At 50.4% G+C, this 18,858-nt stretch overlaps 1 protein-coding gene across 1 annotated transcript; it reads left to right on the top strand.

The window, feature by feature from the left end:
• Nucleotides 1-266: 266 nt before the first annotated feature.
• Nucleotides 267-11,496, top strand: NELFB (negative elongation factor complex member B). Its single transcript, XM_059865151.1, has 13 exons — nucleotides 267-493; nucleotides 627-790; nucleotides 977-1,076; nucleotides 2,307-2,537; nucleotides 3,463-3,648; nucleotides 4,659-4,771; nucleotides 5,554-5,656; nucleotides 6,591-6,686; nucleotides 7,908-8,050; nucleotides 8,922-9,028; nucleotides 9,900-10,041; nucleotides 10,772-10,880; nucleotides 11,085-11,496. Exons 1-13 carry the CDS (start codon nucleotides 392-394, stop codon nucleotides 11,220-11,222), a joined length of 1,734 nt encoding a protein of 577 aa, XP_059721134.1. The 5' UTR covers nucleotides 267-391; the 3' UTR covers nucleotides 11,223-11,496.
• The last annotated feature ends 7,362 nt before the right edge of the window (nucleotides 11,497-18,858 follow it).

Raw genomic sequence — 18,858 nt, 5'->3', positions numbered from 1 at the left:
GTGGGCCCGGATGACCCTCTGTGATCCCTTCCAACCCAAACCAGTCCGTCCTTCTGCGATTCCATGTGCCTGAGAGCGCTGTCCAAAGGCTCCTTGAGCCCCGTCCGCCCTGCCCGGCGCCCAGCCGAGCCGCTCCGAGCTCCTCGGGCCGCGGGCAGCCGGGGACAGCCGGGCAGCGGCCGCGGAACCTTGGTGCGGCGGAACCTTGGTGCTGCGGCGCGGGGCCGCGCGCGGCGGGGGCGGGCTGGGGCGGACCGCGCGGAGCCGGGGCGGGAGCTGAGGCGGGATCGGGGCCGGGGCCGGGGCCGGGAACGGGAACGGGAACGGGGCCGGGAGCGGGAGCTGAGCCGGGAGCGGCCCCGTGGGCCCGGCCCGGCCAGGCCAGGCCGACATGTACGCGGGGCTGCAGGAGCTGGGAGTGGCCAACGGCGAGGATCTCAAGGAGACCCTCACGAACTGCACGGAGCCGCTGAAGGCCATCGAGCAGTTCCAGGTGCGTTAGGGGCCGTGCGGTGCCGGGCCGTGCGGGACAGGGAGCACGGGACGGCCCCCGTGCTGTCTGGGCTTTTCCTGGCGTTATTTGTTATCCCGAGTGCCGCTGTCAGTTCCCTCTGGTTGCGTTGCAGACGGAGAACGGGGTGCTGCTGCCCTCGCTGCAGTATGCCCTGCCCTTCCTGGACTTGCACGGCACCCCCCGGCTCGAGTTCCACCAGTCCGTGTTCGATGAGCTGCGGGAGAAGCTGCTGGAGAGAGTCTCTGCCATCGCTTTGGAGGGGAAGGTCGAGGAGAGGTTTGTCGGCAGTGTCCTTGGTTCCTTGGAGTGAGCTGGAAGTTCTGTGTGAAAATGCAGTGCATGGGTGACTTCTCTAAAGGAGAGTTGGCTTCCTCAGGGACTGAGTTCCAGTGGCTTTGAGGTGGCCACTTTGTTCCTTTACTGCTGCATGGTATCTAGTCTCGTGTTTTTCCATGATTTCAGATACAAGAAGCTGGAAGATCTCCTAGAGAAGAGCTTTTCCCTGGTCAAGATGCCCTCGATACAGCCTGTGGTCATGTGTGTCATGAAGCACTTGCCCAAGGTAGGAGCACTGCGCTGGTTGGCCTGGTGTGATCTGGTGTGCCATTGGTGTGTCACTGCTGTCACATCTCTGGTATGCCTCTGGCAGGTGGGCTCTGCTCCCTCTGCACCTTCTGCACGTGTGTTGTTCAGTGTCAGGGACTGACTGAGGATTCAATACATTCTTGTGTCTGCTAATAACTCAGTGGACTAATTCAAAAAGCATTTCACTTTTTCATAATGACACAAGACTATTGCCCTATTTCCTTCAATCCATGCAGCTTCCTAAAAAACCAAGTTTGCTGATAGGTGAATTTTTCCACAGCTGATTAACAAATCTCTGACAAGGGGAAGGTAAGACTTGAAGAGTGCAATTAAAAGTAGGCAGAAGGGAAAATAGATCTGTGAAACAAAAATCTCTAGGGGTGTCCTTCCTAAAAGCATCATGTTGCACTCAAGGTAGTGGACTCAAAACACTGCTGGAACTCAGTAAATTACTGAGTTGGGAAATATCACCTCAAATCTCAGCACTGGAGATTTAAAGTAGATCTTTTTTCTTCCTTGGAAGAATTAAGGGTGTGTGATGTGGTTGTTAAAGTTTCTTAGGGCTGGTCTACTGCTGCATCAGGTGGGTGAATGCCCAGACTGCCTGAGGTGGGGATCAGGGCATGGAGAGGATTGTCCTGCTCTGCTCTGTGCTGGGGCAGCCTCACCTCGAGACCTGGGGCTGTTTGGGCACAAGATAAAAAAACATCTAAAGGTGTTAGAAAATGCTAAAAGGATGGGGGAGGGTCTGGAGGGGCTGTGAGGAGCAGCTGAGGGCTCTGGGATTGTTCAGCTGGAGCAGAGTGAGGGCAGAGCTCAGGGGGCTGCAGCTCCTCCCAAGGGGCAGCTCCCATCTCTGCTCTGGGACAGGGACAGGAGCCAGGGCACGGCTGGGGCTGGGCCAGGGCAGCTCAGGCTGGAGCTCAGGGCAAGGTTCTTCCCCCAGAGGGTGCTGGCCCTGCCCAGGCTCCCCAGGGAATGGGCACGGCCCCGAGGCTGCCAGAGCTCCAGGAGCCTTTGGACAGAGATGCCAGGGATGCCCAGGGTGGGGCTGGTGGGGGGTCTGGGCAGGGCCAGGGGCTGGGCTGGGGGATCCTTGGGGTCCCTCCCAGCTCAGGAAGGTCTGTGATTCCATGATTTGGATGGTTCCATGGGCAGGCAGGCAGGTGAGGTGCTGCTCACTGTGTAACTGCTCTGGGGATTGCAGGTCCCTGAGAAGAAGCTGAAGCTGGTGATGGCTGATAAGGACCTGTACAAGGCCTGTGCTGTGGAGGTGAAGAGACAGATCTGGCAGGACAACCAGGCTCTCTTTGGGGATGAGGTGTCACCCCTGCTGAAGCAATACATCCTGGAGAAGGAGAACATTCTCTTCAGCAACGATATTTCCTTCCTGCAAAATTTCTTCAGTCCATCTCCCAAAACAAGACGTCAAGGAGAGGTAAGGACAAGGAAACCCTCACAGTGTGCTGGTGAGAGGAATTTATCAGCTTTCAGTCAACCATCACATAACCTGGGCTGGTTTTCCCCTGATGACCTTTGCTGCTGAAGTTGTTTACCTGGACAAACTCTTTGCAACCAACACCAAGCCATTTCTCCCACACATATTTATGAAAACAGCATGAATTATTTTAGTTGTTGTGTAATAAAAGATGAATGTTCTAAGCTGTTTATGCACTTCATAAAAAGCAAGAGCAGATTTTTTTCTCTGTTGGTCAGTCTGGTTTTAATTCACTTCAGCTGTTCTTAAGGCTGAACATCTCTTATCACATCAGTTTGAGTATGCTGATATGTTAAATTTACTTTCTTGGGAACTTTTTTAGTGGACATAGCTTAACTGAAGTTGCCTTTTTTTTTTTAAATGATGTAGAAAGTTGTAGCTAATTGGCATCTAGAAAAGTTGAATTAAATTAAGGCAGTGTAAAGCTTTAATTTCAGAGAAGGCAGCACATCTATTACATGAGGGGTTGTTTCAGGCCTGGTTTGCTTTCAGAATCATTTGGTGAAAGTGCCCTGGTCTAATTTACTCCGGGTTTGCCCTGCAGAGTTGTGCTTTAACCCCAGCTGGACCCTCAGCACCACACATCCATTTGGTCACTCCCCCAAGGAGGTGGGGGGAGAATCAGAAGGGTGGAAGAAAGAAACTAGTGGTTGAGACAAAAAAATGTTATGGCTGTTAAGATTTGGTGAACCTCTCTTGAACAAATGCTCTTGGAAATCTTGGGCTAAACAGTTCCTCTTCAGGACCTCATGTCCCTGCAGGTGCTTCAATCTTGGTAAATCACATGAGAGAATCAATTGACATTTGTGTGTGTGTAGAATGAGAGCACCTCTTGGTGCTGAGCCCACGTTTCCCCCGAGCTCAGGTGGTGCAGAAGCTGACGCAGATGATCGGGAAGAACGTGAAGCTCTATGACATGGTGCTGCAGTTCCTCAGGACGCTCTTCCTGCGCACCAGGAACGTCCACTACTGCACGCTCCGGGCAGAGCTCCTCATGTCACTGCATGATCTGGAGATCAGTGAGATCTGCACTGTTGATCCCTGCCACAAGGTACCAGTCATGTGGGCCACATGGGGGTATTTGTGGAGAATTTGCTGGAAAAAGCCCAGAGAAAATGAGTCCTTTCTGTAAAGAGAGTTCACACCTTGAACCTGAATGTCATCTTACATTCCTCGCACCTTCAGGTGAAAAAATTATCTTGGTCAACCAGCAGATTGCTTTCATTTCATAACCCATGCATCATTCAAATTTAGGGTACTTTGGCAGCGTTAAAAGCAATGTCTAATCTGACATCTATTCTATGTAGGTGCTGCAAAAATCATAAAAAACATCAGCTGGCCCCAGGTTCTTACTCCAGGCTTCCCTCCCAGTTGTGGATTTGCTCCATCTGTCAGTAAACTGTGTGTGTAACAGTAAATACTTTGAATATTGAATAAAAACATGAAAATGGAAACATGAAACTATTCAAATATTGGGAAGTGACAGATGTGGTAATGTCACAGCAGGATCTTGTTATTGGTCCCTTGTTCATGGTTGCATCACTCTGACCTGGAACAAGGCCTTTTCTCTGAAGTAGTTGTTAGATTTTACATGTATTTTGCTTAAATAATAGTCCAGTAATACAGCTCTAAAGCAGGAACACCTCCACTGTCAATATTCCTTTATTTAGAGAGTGGGAGTGCTATTGCAATGGCCAAAATAAACCATTTTTGTTTCTAAGTAATGCTGCTTCTTTCTCAGTCTCCTACTTGTGTAAATCCGCAGGTGTGCAGGGCAGTGATGGATTTAATAAATGCCTGCTCCTTAATTGCCAGGGAATGCCTTCCCTGGAAGTGAGAAAGTGACCCCACGTTAACTTCCCTGAGCATTCCTAACCTCCTTTTGGGCTGTTGGCCTTTCTGACCTCTGTGTTTGTCACCAGTGTGGTACTGTGCCTAGGTGCATTAATGAAGCATCTCAATTGCAGATATTTTGAGGTCATTCTGAGCCTGTTTTCTCTGACATCATGTGTTTTATTGCTGGTTTAATGAGTTCATAAAGCTCCCTCCATTTGCTGGCAGTTCACCTGGTGCCTCGACGCCTGCATTCGGGAGAAGTTCGTGGACAACAAGAGAGCTCGGGAATTGCAAGGATTCCTGGATGGGGTGAAGAAAGGACAAGAACAAGTGTTGGGGTAAGGCACTTGAGCTGTTTATTGGGAAACTGAAATTGGCTTCCCAGCACTCACAACATCTGACAGGTGTTAATTCTTCCCTAAAGCCAGCAAACCTCCAGCAGCCCCTCTGTGCAGTCACAGAGTCACAGCCAAGCACGGCCCGGTGGCAGAGCTTGCACTGCTTCACTTGCCACCCTTGAGTCTCCCCTGTGGCCTCATAACAAAATTCAGGAGCCTTTCTTAAGGAGCCAGAATAACTTATTATGAATGACTTGTCTGGCTTTAAACCCAGAGAAAATGGGCTGGTGATGTTTGTCAGTTAAAGTACTTCATTAGCTTCAAATGACAACCCCGCTGTGATCTGGTACACTTAATTTCTGGAAGGTTGCTCTCATAGTATTTTATTTAGCTGATACTTTCAGATTTTGTCCATTGCTATTTTCAACTATTTAAGAATTCACTTTTACTTGTTTTTTAAAAGCCTCTGAGACCTTTCTGTCTTCAGCACTCTGGAGATGGTTAAAACCTGCCAGCTCAAAGAGCTGGGGCCACCAGAGCTCCACTGCCTGTGGGCTGTCTCCCAGCAGACCTTCAGCTGGCTGTGGGGGATTTTGTGCTTGATCTCAGTGCAGAAGACTTTCAGCAATTGTTATTTGTGCTCTTTCACATCAAAACCACCCATGAGTGTTATTTCTTTACAAGGCAGGACAAGGTTCATCAGGTGTACACAGCTGGATTTGTACCTGTACAATGGGGTTGTTGGTTATGTATGACAGTGTTTGATTTTTACTTCTTCTCAGGGACTTATCAATGATCCTGTGCGATCCCTTTGCCATTAACACCTTAGCCTTGAGCACCATAAGGCACCTGCAAGACCTGGTTGGGCAGGACACCTTACCCAGGGTAAGCATTGCAGCTGGTGTAGCTAACCTGAACTGTGCTCTAGACTGACTGACAGCCATCAGGGAAGGAGTGGCACCATCCAAGTCTCATTAAGTTACCAAATGTGGCAGTTGGAACAAGGGAAATGTGATTCCTGTCCATTTGCAGCACCTGCTGCAGAGCTCTGCAGGAGCTCTTTGGACATGGTGGGCATTTTGGAACTCTCCAAACTGACCGTGAATTCTTTGCATGGCTCATTTTGGCTGGCAGCTGTGCAAATAGAGAATAATGTGTAAAATCTGTGCCTCCCTGCTTTGTCCCTCCATCAGTTTGTCTTGACAGCAGCACCTTTCTCCTGCCACCGTGAATGCCATGGGTTTGTTTGCACAGTTCTGGTCTGGTGGCTGACATAAAACACAGTTCCTGCAAGTGGAGTCTGCAGGAGGTGCTGAAGGGTTAAAGAAGGGCACCCTGACAGGTGTCTGAACAATGGGAGCCACTTGCTGTTTTATCCCTGAGTTGTTAAATGTTCTTGCATGGAGCAACTTGCTTGTGGCAGTTTAAGACTGAAAGCCCTTTGGGTTTCGGGACACAAACAATCCATTCTTACACACCCTTTCTCCTCCTTTCTTCTGCTGAGATGACTTGGTTTATCCTCTCACACATTATATTCCAGTGCACTAATTGGGCTGGACACATTTTAAAAAGATGTGCTCAGATGACTGCAAACTTCCTGGTGCATTATAAATTTACAAACCCCCCCAAACCCTGAGGTGTGGCAGTTATTTGATGCCCTTTTGAGGATCAGTTTTCAATTAATTTGAACTGAATGCCTTTAGCAGTCTTGGACAAAGCTGCTAATCCAGAACAGCTTTAAATAGAAACCACTTCTTCCAAATAAATATCTCATGTGAAGATCAAAATAGCTGTTTTTCTTCTCCCCTTAAAATTGGAGGAAAGCCCGGATCTGCTGCTGCTCCTTAGGATGCTGTCTTTGGGACAGGGGGCCTGGGACATGATTGACAGCCAAGTCTTCAAGGAACCAAAAATGGTGAGCCCTTTTGATGTTAAGAATTTAACACAGTTAATTAAATTTAGGCTTGTTTATTATTTTATTGCATTCCTGATTAAACATTTGTTCTCCAAATGTCTCATCAGAGCTTTCTTGGGGAAAAACAGTGGTCACAGAGCAGCTGGTCTGGACGTGCTGAGAGCTTCCATTACCCACCCTTTTATTTCCGTGGGTGCCTGGTCCTTACTGTTCTAAAATCAGTCTGTACCTCTGCTAAATACTCCACTGGTTGTTCATTGCTCTCTCATTTTTCCTGGAGTCTTGCCCATGACTGATGGGTTTGTAGAACATGTCTTGTGTGAAGAAAGCAGGATTTCCAGGACTGGTCTCAAACTCTGGTAGCAGTTCAGAAGCTTTTAATTGACAAGAAAAATGGTTTTTCCCCTCCTAGCTCTCTGTTACAGCAGTTGAATGTAGTGCCACATTGAACTGTAATCTTTCCATGCTTTGGAAATCCTTTCCCAGTGTTACAGGAATCCCTGGTGTAGCTCACCTGAGGGCAGGAGGGCCAACCCTGGTGTTTCACAGGAGGAATTTACTGTTTCTGTTCTGAACTATAAAGCAGTAAATATTTTTTAAACACCTAGGGGCACATTTGAAGTCTCCAAAGTGCATCCACTCCTGGTTGCTAGGATGTTCAAATTCACCCAGGGAGGGTGTGCATAACACTGGGACTGTAGCAGTGAGAGTGATCAGTAATTCTGAAGGTAGTGCTGCCATTTGTGCTCTCTCATGAACCTATAAGGGAAAATGCTCAGTTTCTTTCCAAAGGGAGCCTCTGAATCAGTCTTTAAAATCTGATTTATTTGTGGTTGTGTTACCACAAATAAGCCTGGGCCATGCTTGGAGTCAGTGATTGTTGACATCAGCAGTTTGATGTCATCCTGAACACATCCATGCCTGCAGCAGTGCTGGGGAGGGCCTCTCAGAAGAAATGCTACACAATTGTCCCAAGAAAGGGTTTGAGCAGGAGTGTTTCTGTGGTGAGATGAAGCAGGGTTTTCCTAATTACCATGGAACGTGTGGAAGTGAATGGTTCAGGAATTTTGACTGGAACTGGATGTCTGTAAGCTGGTTTTCCTCACTGTAGGATGAGGCTCCTCACACTGCCTTGCTTTTGTCACAGCACTTCAGGACCATCAGGTGGCATGTGACTGATGATGGCTTTGTTCTCTTCCTCTGTCCTTCCCTCCCTCCAAGGAAGCCGAGCTGATCACCAGGTTCCTGCCCCTGCTGATGTCCTTTGTGGTGGATGACCACACCTTCACTGTGGATCAGAAGCTGCCCTCGGAGGAGAAGGGACCAATCCCCTACCCCAGCGCCATTCCCGAGGCTTTCACCAAGTAGGTGCCTGGCCCCACCCACTGCAGGGTCTGCCACCAAAGCAGCAGGGAGCCAGCCAGACCTGGCAGGGGAAAACTGCCTGGGCTAAGGGCAGGGCTTCCTGGGAAGAGATTCAGTGCTAATTAATTGAGTTTGAACCTTCTCTTTAACAAAACAGGTTTTCCTTGTGCTCCCTCAAATATAAAGTACTATTTCCTATAAATGACCATTCTCTCTTTGAATATGTGACTATTTGGTGTTTCTGTTCAGCTTCCCAGGCAGTGGATGCTGAGTTTGGGGTGATATTTGGGTGCAGCTGGATGAGTGCCCATGTTGAAGAGCACTATTGGAAATCATAAAGTTGGCATTTTTGACACCCACACTCTTTCTCTGTGGATAACCTGTCACTTCAGGGACATCAGAAAGATAATTAAAACCTCTCTCTGCTCTTTTCTGTTCAGATCTTCTGATTTCTAGCACAATTCTTTTCTGTGTGCCAGAATCTGGGATACTGGGTCCTGGTAGTTGTGCTCTCTCTGTCACAGTGTTATGTTTGACTTCTGGGAGACTAAAACATTTATGGGCTTTGTGTAATTTTTGAGTATTTGGGCTTTTTCTAAAGTCCATTTTGAGCAGCACTTTTATCAGGAATTCATTGTAAATGTTGACAGTTAAATGCAGCTGTTTGCTGAATGTTCAGTTTTCCAGGAGTGTGGTAGTTAACATAGGGATGATCCATCTGCTCACTCACTGAATAGTTGCTCTTCAGTGGATTTGAGATTAGCCACTGCTGTACCTGCTTGATAACCATCCCAAAAGTACTTCAAACCTCTTAAAAAATTTTTAAAAATTTGCTTTATTTATTAATAAACTTTGCTTGTGCCATAACAGGTTCCTGCAGGAGAACAGAATAGCTTGTGAGATTGGGCTGTATTACATCCTTCACATCACCAAACAGAGGAACAAGAATGCTTTTCTGAGGCTCCTGCCAGCACTGGGTAAGTTTTTGTCTCATCTTCTGTTTGCCTTGTACTGGATACCCAGGAGGCCACTAAACCTGGAGTGACAGGGATGTCAGACCAGGGACAAGATGTTCTGCCTTTGGCCCTTCTGGTGACAAGTTGTGAGTCCTTGCAGGAGTGTTTGGGTTCTGCAGTTTTCTGCTGATGTGAGAGTTTAGGGGCAGTGCTGAGGGCAGTGGTTCCTTACATCCTCCATTAACAGTGAGATTAGGTGAGAACTGTTTGGAATGAATCTGAAGGATAACAGAGCAGGTGCCCCAATTCTGCTGCTGCCCACAGTGATTGCAGGTGGCCAGAAGTTGCTTCCACTTGGCTTTGTGTGGTGGAAAAACTGCTAACAAAATAGGAATGAACACAGCCTAATTTTTTCACCAGTATTATCTTGTTCACTGACTCCACTGGGATGAGTTGCAGGAGAGCTCTGGAGCAATCTACTCAGAATCTTTTATGTCTGAAGGATCAAAGCCACCTGCCTGGGCTGCCTGTTAGCAAAGGAAATGAGAAAAAAATGACTGAAAGGAAGTAGGCTTACATTAGATATTGGGAAGAAATTCTTCCCTGTGAGGATGGGCAGGCCCTGGCACAGGGTAGCAGAGAAGCTGTGGCTGCCCCTGGATCCCTGGCAGTGTTCCAGGCCAGGCTGGACAGGGCTTGGAGCAGCCTGGGGCAGTGGAAGGTGTCCCTGATGATGCCAGGGGTAGCACTGGATGAGTTTTAAAGTCCTTTCCAACCCAAACCATTCCACGATGAAACCTCACTGCAGGTTTTCAGCAGGAACAGGAGCTGTGTGGACATGTGTTGGCACATCCTTGTCAGTCTGTGTCTCTTTCCTTTCCATGTTTCATAGTTGAGACATTCAGTGACTTGGTCTTCAGTGACATTTTCCTGCACCTGCTCACTGGTAACCTCACCCTGCTCAGTGATGAGTTTGCACTCGAGGAGTTCTGCACCAGTCTCTTTGATGGCTTCTTCCTCACTGCCTGCTCCAGGTAAAGCAGTTTTTTCTCACTGGAGAGAGGGAGTTTACAGAATGCCTGACAGAGCTTTTACTGCTTTGAACAATAGTTTAATAATCCACCAAATTCTTCACAAGCAGTGGAAATACCAGCCTGATGCTGTTTTCCTTTAAGAAAAGGTGTATGTTTGGAGATGAAGTTTTTATCAGCAAAATGGTTATGTCTTGACTGTGAATTATTATCTAAACTGCTGCTCATTATCCCTAAGGTGGAGCTGCAAAGGAGAGTATCCTTCAGGCTTTGAAGTACTTCTGGCTGTGTAGAGTTAACTTCTCTTAGCTCTTTGCAGTATCAGCAGCACACAAAAATCTATTGTTACCTCTGGTCACTCACTCTGGTTTAGCTGTGGCCTGCAGACAAGGTCAGCCTCCAGAAAGCTTCTCTAAAAGTGACTGAAATTCCTGCTGGAGCATAGCAGCATCTGTTGCTGCTTCTGCTGCTTCCTCCACACACTGTGCTTGAAATCTCCCCCTCCCTCCTCATGGTTGTGCAGGTAATCCACTCCTATTGAGCAATTCCTTGAATCCTCGAAGGTCTAAGACAGTGTTAGTGCTTACACTAAGTTAGCCCCTTCCAGAAGCTCCAATTCTCAGGGGTTTTGGATAAATATAACAAAGACTGTAGTGGAGTGAATTACTCTGTTGCTCTGGCTTCCTTGTTCTCAAGATGTTTGTCTTGGTTACTGTGCTTCTTGCTCTTGCAGGAAGGAGAACGTGCACAGACATGTGCTCAGGCTGCTGCTGCATCTGCATCACAAAGTGGCCCCAGCCAAACTGGAGTCTCTCCAGAAAGCTTTGGAGCCCACCAAGCAGGTAGGAAGGGAAGCAGGAGAAAGGGAGTACTGAAACACAAGCTCTGCTTTCCAAGGCTACCAAGCTGTGGCCTAATTAATTACCTTGTGGCTTCCTCCTCCTCTCTTGGTTTGTGTTAAACACTCAGGGTGAAGCACACTTGGTGCTCTGGCTAGAATGGAGTGTGACTGTCCTGTTTCCCTGTCCCTGGTTCTCATCCTGCAGAGTGGGGAAGCTGTGAAGGAGCTTTACAACCAGCTCAGCGAGAAACTGGAGCTGCGCAAGCCCAGCCCGGCTGAAGTGACTGAGACTCCCTCCATGGAGCTGCCCCTGCCCAAGGTGCCCACCCCAGCCTCACGCTGAGCTGGGCTGCAGGGCAGGCCTCAGGGGAGAGGAGTGAGCCTGTGCTGCCTTCTGAGTGTCTCTGCCCACGTGGTGGAGACAAAAACAAAGCCACTGAAGCTCCTTCAGGAATCGCTGCAGTTCACCCAACTCGCTGGCTCTGGCTGGTTAGAAAACTGTATGCAGTGCATTGCAAGGTTTACTTTTCTTAAAGATAGCTGAGTGTCTTCTTGTAGATCCACTTCAAATTTGACTGTACATTTTTAAAAGAAAAAAAGAATATGCTTATTTTTAAGCTTAGCATCCTGTGTTTTTAAACTCTGCTCAGTGAGTGTGGAGCCCTGCTGTGGCTGAGCAGGTGGTGTGGGCTCTTGGGGCTGATCTGGCTTCCTTTGGCCTTGGTCTGCCCCTTGGGGTCTCTGGACAAGATGCTCAAGAGGAGGAAGACTCAGAGGAGATGAGCTCCACTGAAATCAGTTCCTGTTTGAGGTTCCAGCTCTTGTGGCACATGGTAAGATGTGCTGCACTATCAAAGGTGTCCAGTGCTGCCACCAACCCCGGCAGCAGTCGACAGCCTCTTCTCAGATGGGCTTTCACAAAGAGAGCCAGAAATTGAACCAGTCTCTCCCCTTTCCTCCCAGCTTTTCTCCAAAGGAGTAGCTTGAAGTGAGTCCTGGAGCCAGTTATGAAAGCCTGGCCTTGGGCACTGCCAGGGATCCAGGGGCAGCCCCAGCTGCTCTGGGCACCCTGTGCCAGGGCCTGCCCACCCTCCCAGGGAACAATCCCTCCCCAGTATCCCATCTAACCCTGCAATCTCACAGTGGGAAGCCATTCCCTGTGTCCTCTCACTCCAGGCCCTTGTAAAGAGTCTCTCCACCTTCCTCGAAGGCTCCCTTCAGGCCCTGGAAGGTTGCAGTTGTGTCACCCAGAACTTCTCCAGGCTGGCCGGCCTGTTCTTCATGGCTCTCTTGTGTCACTGTTTCTGTTCCACTTCTGCTTTTGCTTCTGCCTCAGCTGGAGTGTGCAGGGATCTGTTCAGTGCCCAACCACCCTCTGAGGAAAGAACCTTGTCCTGATACCCAACCTAAACCTCCTTCATTTTTTCCTCCCATCAGCTCTTGTTTCCTGGGACTTGAGCTCTGTGAGTGCCCAGTCGTGCTCAGGAGACCCTTTTGTTTCCTGAGGCTGTGTCCAAAACACCCAAACAAACACAGTAGTTAAGTGGAGGGGGGGAACTCCCTCCCCAGTGCCACTCCCTCCCCTCTGTGTGGTTTTCTTCCTCCTGAGCTCAGAAATGCTCTGTGAGGGCAGTGACACCCTCCCTTCACCTCCTTGGTGCTTTATTTCTCCTTCAGTGCAGGAACTCGTGATACCCTGTGGGGGAACAGGAAAGGTTGGAGATGTTTGTGTTTGACACAGGGGCACTGTCCTGTATCCCACATTTCCTGTGTTCCTCTTGTCTCCACTGCAGCTCCCGGGGTCAGGGCTGCCTTTGGGAGCCTCTCAGCAGTTCTGATACTGCATTTGTTGGAAACAAGACCTGGGTGTAACAATTTCCTGCAGTTTTGGTTTCAAACTGTTTAAACTGTCCAAATAACATTCCACCCTGCTGCCAAACCTGGCCATGAACCTGCTCAGGCCCGTGCTCTGCTCAGACTTGTTGGTTGTTTTAGGATTGTTTTGGGGGTTCTCCTGGTCATTTGAGGTCTCCCATATCCCAAAGCTAATGTTGTGCTCTCCTGCAGCAGGAATTTGTTATCCAGGATGATTATTTTTTTTACTGCCTGGTACAGAGGCAGAACTATCAGACACAATGGTGATTTTTCCCAGTTTTTTACATGCATGAAGAAACTGAATCCCAGAATATGAACTGGCCATTCCCAGTGCTGGTGGCAAGTTTGGCTGAGGAGGGGAGAGCTGGGCAGCTGAGAGAGAGAGGCTGCCAGTCTGTGCTCTCCTGGCCTGGTGCTGCTCAATAGTGTGAGAAGAGAGACAATTTCCAGAAAACAGTTTTAGTAGTGAACTTCTCCTCCTGCTTGCACGTTTTGGTAGTGAAAATCTTCCATGTTTTGAGATGAGAAAGGTTTCACTCCTGTGCCAGGAATTACACAGACCCCTGTTGTGCAGGTAAGCCCTGCATGGCAGGAGCTGAGCTGGCTGCACTGGGCTGCAGGGGCTGGGATTCCAGGGGTACAGGGGTGTGGGGTGCAGGGGCTGGGATTCCAGGGGTACAGGGATGTGGGGTGCAGGGTCTGGGATTCCAGGGGTACAGGGATGTGGGGTGCAGGGTCTGGGATTCCAGGGGTACAGGGATGTGGGGTGCAGGGGCTGGGATTCCAGGGGTACAGGGATGTGGGGTGCAGGGGCTGGGTGTACAGGGGTACAGGGATGTGGGGTGCAGGGGCTGGGATTCCAGGGATCTGGGCTGCTAGGGATCCAGGAGTGTAGGGTGCAGGGTGTGGGATGTGCAGGGTCTGGGGTCCCAGGGATCCAGGAGTGTGGGGTGTGGAGTGCCAGATGTGCAGGGTCTGGAATTCTAGGGATACAGGGATATGGAGTGCAGGATCTGGGATTCCAGAGTCTTGGCTGCCAGGGATCCCAGGGGTGTGGGGCTGCCTGCATCCCAGGGGTGCTGGATGTGCAGGGTCTGGGGTCCCATGGATCCAGGAGTGTGGGGTGCAGGGTGCTGGATGTGCAGGGTCTGGGGTCCCATGGATCCAGGAGTGTGGGGTGCAGGGTGCTGGATGTGCAGGGTCTGGGGTCCCAGGGATCCAGGAGTGTGGGGTGCAGGGTGCTGGATGTGCAGGGTCTGGGGTCCCAGGGATCCAGGAGTGTGGGGTGCAGGGTGCTGGATGTGCAGGGTCTGGGGTCCCAGGGATCCAGGAGTGTGGGGTGCAGGGTGCTGGATGTGCAGGGTCTGGGGTCCCAGGGATCCAGGAGTGTGGGGTGCAGGGTGCTGGATGTGCAGGGTCTGGGGTCCCAGGGATCCAGGAGTGTGGGGTGCAGGGTGCTGGATGTGCAGGGTCTGGGGTCCCAGGGATCCAGGAGTGTGGGGTGCAGGGTGCTGGATGTGCAGGGTCTGGGGTCCCAGGGATCCAGGAGTGTGGAGTGCAGGGTGCTGCATGTGCACAGGGCTGGGGTGCAGGGCAGTGGCTTTTCCCTGTGCCAAGGCCAGGACAGCCCTTGGTTCTGCTCTGGGGTTCCCTCTCCGAGGAGTTCTCTCCCTTCTGCTCCCAGCTGCTGTTGCAGGGCTGGTGCTGGCCCAGCTCGGGGGAGGTTCAGCCGGGCTGGATTAGGGAATTTTTTCCCAGCCTTTCAGCACAGGCGCTGCTGTGGGTGTGCACTAGAGGGTGGTGCAGCCTTGCGTGCCCTGAAATCCTCCCGGGCCGGCACAAGGGGAGCTGGAATCGCTCCCTGCTCTCACTTAGAGGTGACAGTTTGTCTTTGCAGCACGGGTGGGATCCCCGTGACACGAACTAACCATGAATTCTCTCCAAACCCACTGAGCCTGACTGCAGAGAGAATTTTCACAAAGAATTCAGGTCTGTGGGCTTTCCTGAGGGATCAGAGGAACTCAGTGAGGCTCTTCAGGCTCAGCTGGGCTGTGGTTTACAGGATAACAAGAGGTGAACAACTGAAGCCATTGTCAGGTATCCTCACACTCCTGGATGCTCCAGAGCATCTGCTCCCGGGCAGAACACCCTGTCCCTGGTGCTGTGGGCACTGCACCCACGGGAAAATGGTTGGCAACAATGAATGGGAAGTGGTGCAGGGGCTGGAGGGAAGATGGACATTGAAAGGAGTGTCTGATAAAGGCTGGAGCAGATGCTGCACAGCAGAAAACTGAGTTATCTCTCTCCAAGGGACCTTTTTGGCTGAGCTGCTGCAAGACTCAGGCTTTGCAGTCTCCTTTGGGTTAATTCTGGTGAGTTGTGCGTGGTGGGGAATTTGGTTTGTGACTTCCCATGTAAAAGAGGAGAAGTTCCCCTTACCCAGCTCCTTGGGATGAATGTCTGTCTTTGACTTTGGAAGAGCTGCATCTAGCCCAGAAAATGAAGTGACATGAAAAATCTTGTTAACTCCTGTCCTGGTTTCAGCTGGGAGAGAGATAATTTTTTCTTAGTTATTTAATTACTTTTTCAGTATAATTCAGGCATTTGAGGGTAGAGAACATCCCTGATTTTGCCTGTAGGTGCATTAAAGGTGTTTTTATCTGCTCTAAAGGCTATTTGAGCTCTCCTCAGGCTGGGGCTGTCTCAGGAGGTGTGTTTGGAGGTGCCCAGCAGCAGGGCTGTGTGGGGCAGGGCTGTGCCACAGTCTGGGCCTGGGTGCTCTGAGTTTCTCTGGAGGCAGAGGCAGAGCACACAGGGCTCTCCAGGGTCTCCAGCCTTTATTCCAGTTTTGATGGTGACACACAGATGCCAGAACTCTATGTTCCCTTTTGTACAGCACTGAGAAGCCTGTCCTGGCACACAAGTGCCACTGTTCCTTCAGCTGTGTCTGTGGATGGGGGGTCTTGATGGAGCAGCTGTGCAGGAGGAAGAAGTATTTCTGCACTTTCTGTCCTTCTGTCCTGGTAGATCTTTCTGTGACCTCTCTGCTCTCTCCACTTGCCTTTCTCACCTTAATTTCCCCTCCAGGCTGTTTTGTTAACAAGGACCAAGCTCCTTCCCCATGGCTCTAGACCCCAGGCATGCTCTGGATGTCCTTGCCAGCACTCCCCTTCCACCAGGGCCAGGCTCAGCATGAAAAACAAGGGGAAAATCAGCATCTCAGAGCTTCAGGTGGGTGTAAAACCTGGATGGAGGGCAGCTCCACCCAGGGCCACTCAGTGCTGAGGGCACATCAGACAGGGCTGCTGCCACATGGTTGCTCCAATTCATGGGCATCCTCTGCATTCCCTGCTCTTTCCCAAGTCCCTTCCCTGTTCTTGCCCTCTGTGATGCAAAAAGGACCAGCAGCAAATTGAGGAGAGCCCAGCAGCACAGGGAGCCCACACCAAAGATAAGGAGGTCAGTCCAGCTGGAAGGAGAATTCACCAAAGCAGCTGAACCATCTGAGTGGGTGGATTTCAGCCTGCTGGACCTGCCAGGGGAGTTTGAGGAGGAGGACGAGGCTGAACAACTGGAGGCAGTGAAACCTGCTGCTTTTTCTAGCAAAACAATTGCACAAGGGGCAAAGGTGTCTCAGCTGGGCTGCCAGAGCTGCCTTGGTGTGAGTCTGTGCTCTGCTTCTCCTCATCAGCAGGGTCTGGGCCCAGGCAAGGGGAAAGACATCCCTGGGAGATCACAGCCTCACATCTGCTGTGCTGGAGAGAGCAGCCCAGGAATGGGAATCAGTGTCTGTCCTTCTTCAACAGCTTCTGTGAATGTCATTCTGTGTCAAGAAAGGGAAAAAGAATCAGGAGGGCTTGGGTTGGAAGGGACCTTAAATCCCACCCAGTGCCACCCCTGCCATGGCAGGGACACCTCCCACTGTCCCAGGCTGTTCCAGCCCTGTCCAGCCTGGCCTTGGGCACTGCCAGGGACCCAGGGGCAGCCCCAGCTGCTCTGTGCCAGGGCCTGCCCACCCTCCAATATTCCTATAATATTTGCAATTCCTGTAACCAGCCCTCCAGCCTGAGCCAGAATAAACCATGCTGGTTCTTGTGCTATTGTCAGAAAAAACCAGTCCAGGACTCAGGAGACAATTGTTATTGTAATTTTAATATTAATTTTTTCCCTCAGGCCAGCATCAGTTTGCTGTGCCAAAGCTGAGTTGCCTGATGAGGGTTAACAGAAGAAAGAAGTGGTGAAATGTGTACAAAACCCTGGTAATGAATCATTACCAATCTGATACAAAGCAACCCAGTGATTAGGAATGCAGTTTCATGTTACCACTTTTTCAGGCACAGTTGTAGGTAGAAGCAAGTAAATACCCTCAGAAGAAATGTGTCTCATAGCATCTGTTCTTTCTTCTGTTAATTATTGACTCATGTGAGCCTGTGGAAGGAGCTGACACATTCTGCAAAGCCCCTTGTTCTTTTTAACTCGGAAACTCCATTTTCCTGCCTGCTCTGCAGGCTGAGAGCTGCTCTGGCAGTTTGTGTCCACTCTGCTCTCTGCTTCCAGCCATGGAAGGAAGGGAGCCCTGGTGTGCTGAGAGAGCAGAGAGAGGGCTGGGGCTGTGTGCTTTATTCCCCTGAGCTCACACCTTGGTCAAGGTGTCACCAGTGACTTGTGAAACCAGGCCTGGGGGCCAGCAACAACAAAACTTCTGCTCCAGTGGGTCACAGGTTTGTTCCCAGCCCACGTTCTCCAAACCAGCACCGTGGTCTCTGCTCAGTCTCCACTGAATAATCACAGAATTCCAGAGGGGTTTTTACAGGTTCCTTGAAGGGCAGCCAAAGGGCAAGGAAGGGAATCAGTTTTCCATCCCACCTACACCCAGCAGGACAACATTCATGGGCTTTGGCTATGGAGATGCAGGAAAGAGCCCTGCAACCAGCAGGGCCCTGCTGGGGGGACCTGGGGACACCAGGACCTCCAATCCACCTTGGCCAGTGCTGTGTCTAAGCAGGGGACTTGCACTTGCAGGTGTTTGTGGCCTGGCTCTGCCTGGGGGCGTGACTGGACCTTTTGGATGCCAGGAATTTTGGGCCATGGAATTTTGGATGCCACAGGAATTTTGGGCCATGACCTCATGGCCTCTTGCAAGAGCTCCTTGTCCTGATGTTTCACTTTGACCTGTGTGTGGGAGGTTTGGTGTTTCCAAAACTTGTCTGCCCTGGTAGCTGGAGGCATCCTGCAGCCTTTGGGCTCCAAAAGGGAAATGCAGATCATTGTCTTTGCAGTGAAACTCAGGAATTCCTTCTAAAAAGCCAAAAATTGCAGCAAGGTTCAGGTCAATCCTGATTTACTGTAAAAAAACCAGTTGTTGCTGCCTTTTTGTGATGCACCTTGGGGGCTGTGAGAGTTCTGGGTCAATGGTGAGCCTCAGGAAGGTGGGTTTTCCCTTTGTTACTCAGCCACACCACATTCCAGGTGGAAGAATGGGATGCTGGATGCTTCCCAGGAGCCTGGAGGAATGTGATTGTTGGTGTTGCAGGGTGCCCTTGGGGCTGCAATGAATATAAATATTAACTGGCACCTAGCAGCTCTGGTTGTTAAAATCTCTTTGGGAGTGAAGAGGCTCAGATTGACACCCAAAGTGAGGGAAATGGGCCCTGGGGAGCAGAGGGACACAGTCCTGTTCCTCAGGGCCTTTGCTCCAACAATGCCCAGCCCAAGCAGTGGGAATGCTGCAGCAGCTGGGCTTGCAAGGGGTGAAGGGCTGGTGAATTAGTCTGGGTTTTAATTCCAGCCCAACCAGCTGGACCGAGCCTTGGACAAAGAAGCTTGGCCTCATGTCCACCCTGGTTTTACAAAGGAATTTCAAACCTGCCCCTGCTGCTGCTTAGGAATGAGATGCTGTCATTGCTGAGGAGCCCAGCTCATCCCTTCTGTGTCTGCTTCAACCTTCTCTGCTTGGCTTTGTGCCCCCCAGAGCTGGGCAGACTGCTTGTCTCCCCAGTTTGATTTCATTCCCTGCTCTCCAAAGCCTGCCTAAGTTCCAGCCCCTCTGATGTAGGAATGTGCCCCTGTTGAGGGAGTGACAAAACTCTCCTTTGTCCCCTTCA

This window comes from Haemorhous mexicanus, chromosome 21 (assembly GCF_027477595.1).
Source record: "Haemorhous mexicanus isolate bHaeMex1 chromosome 21, bHaeMex1.pri, whole genome shotgun sequence".
Taxonomy (NCBI): domain Eukaryota; kingdom Metazoa; phylum Chordata; class Aves; order Passeriformes; family Fringillidae; genus Haemorhous; species Haemorhous mexicanus.
This window is presented reverse-complemented; position numbering and strand designations above follow the sequence as displayed.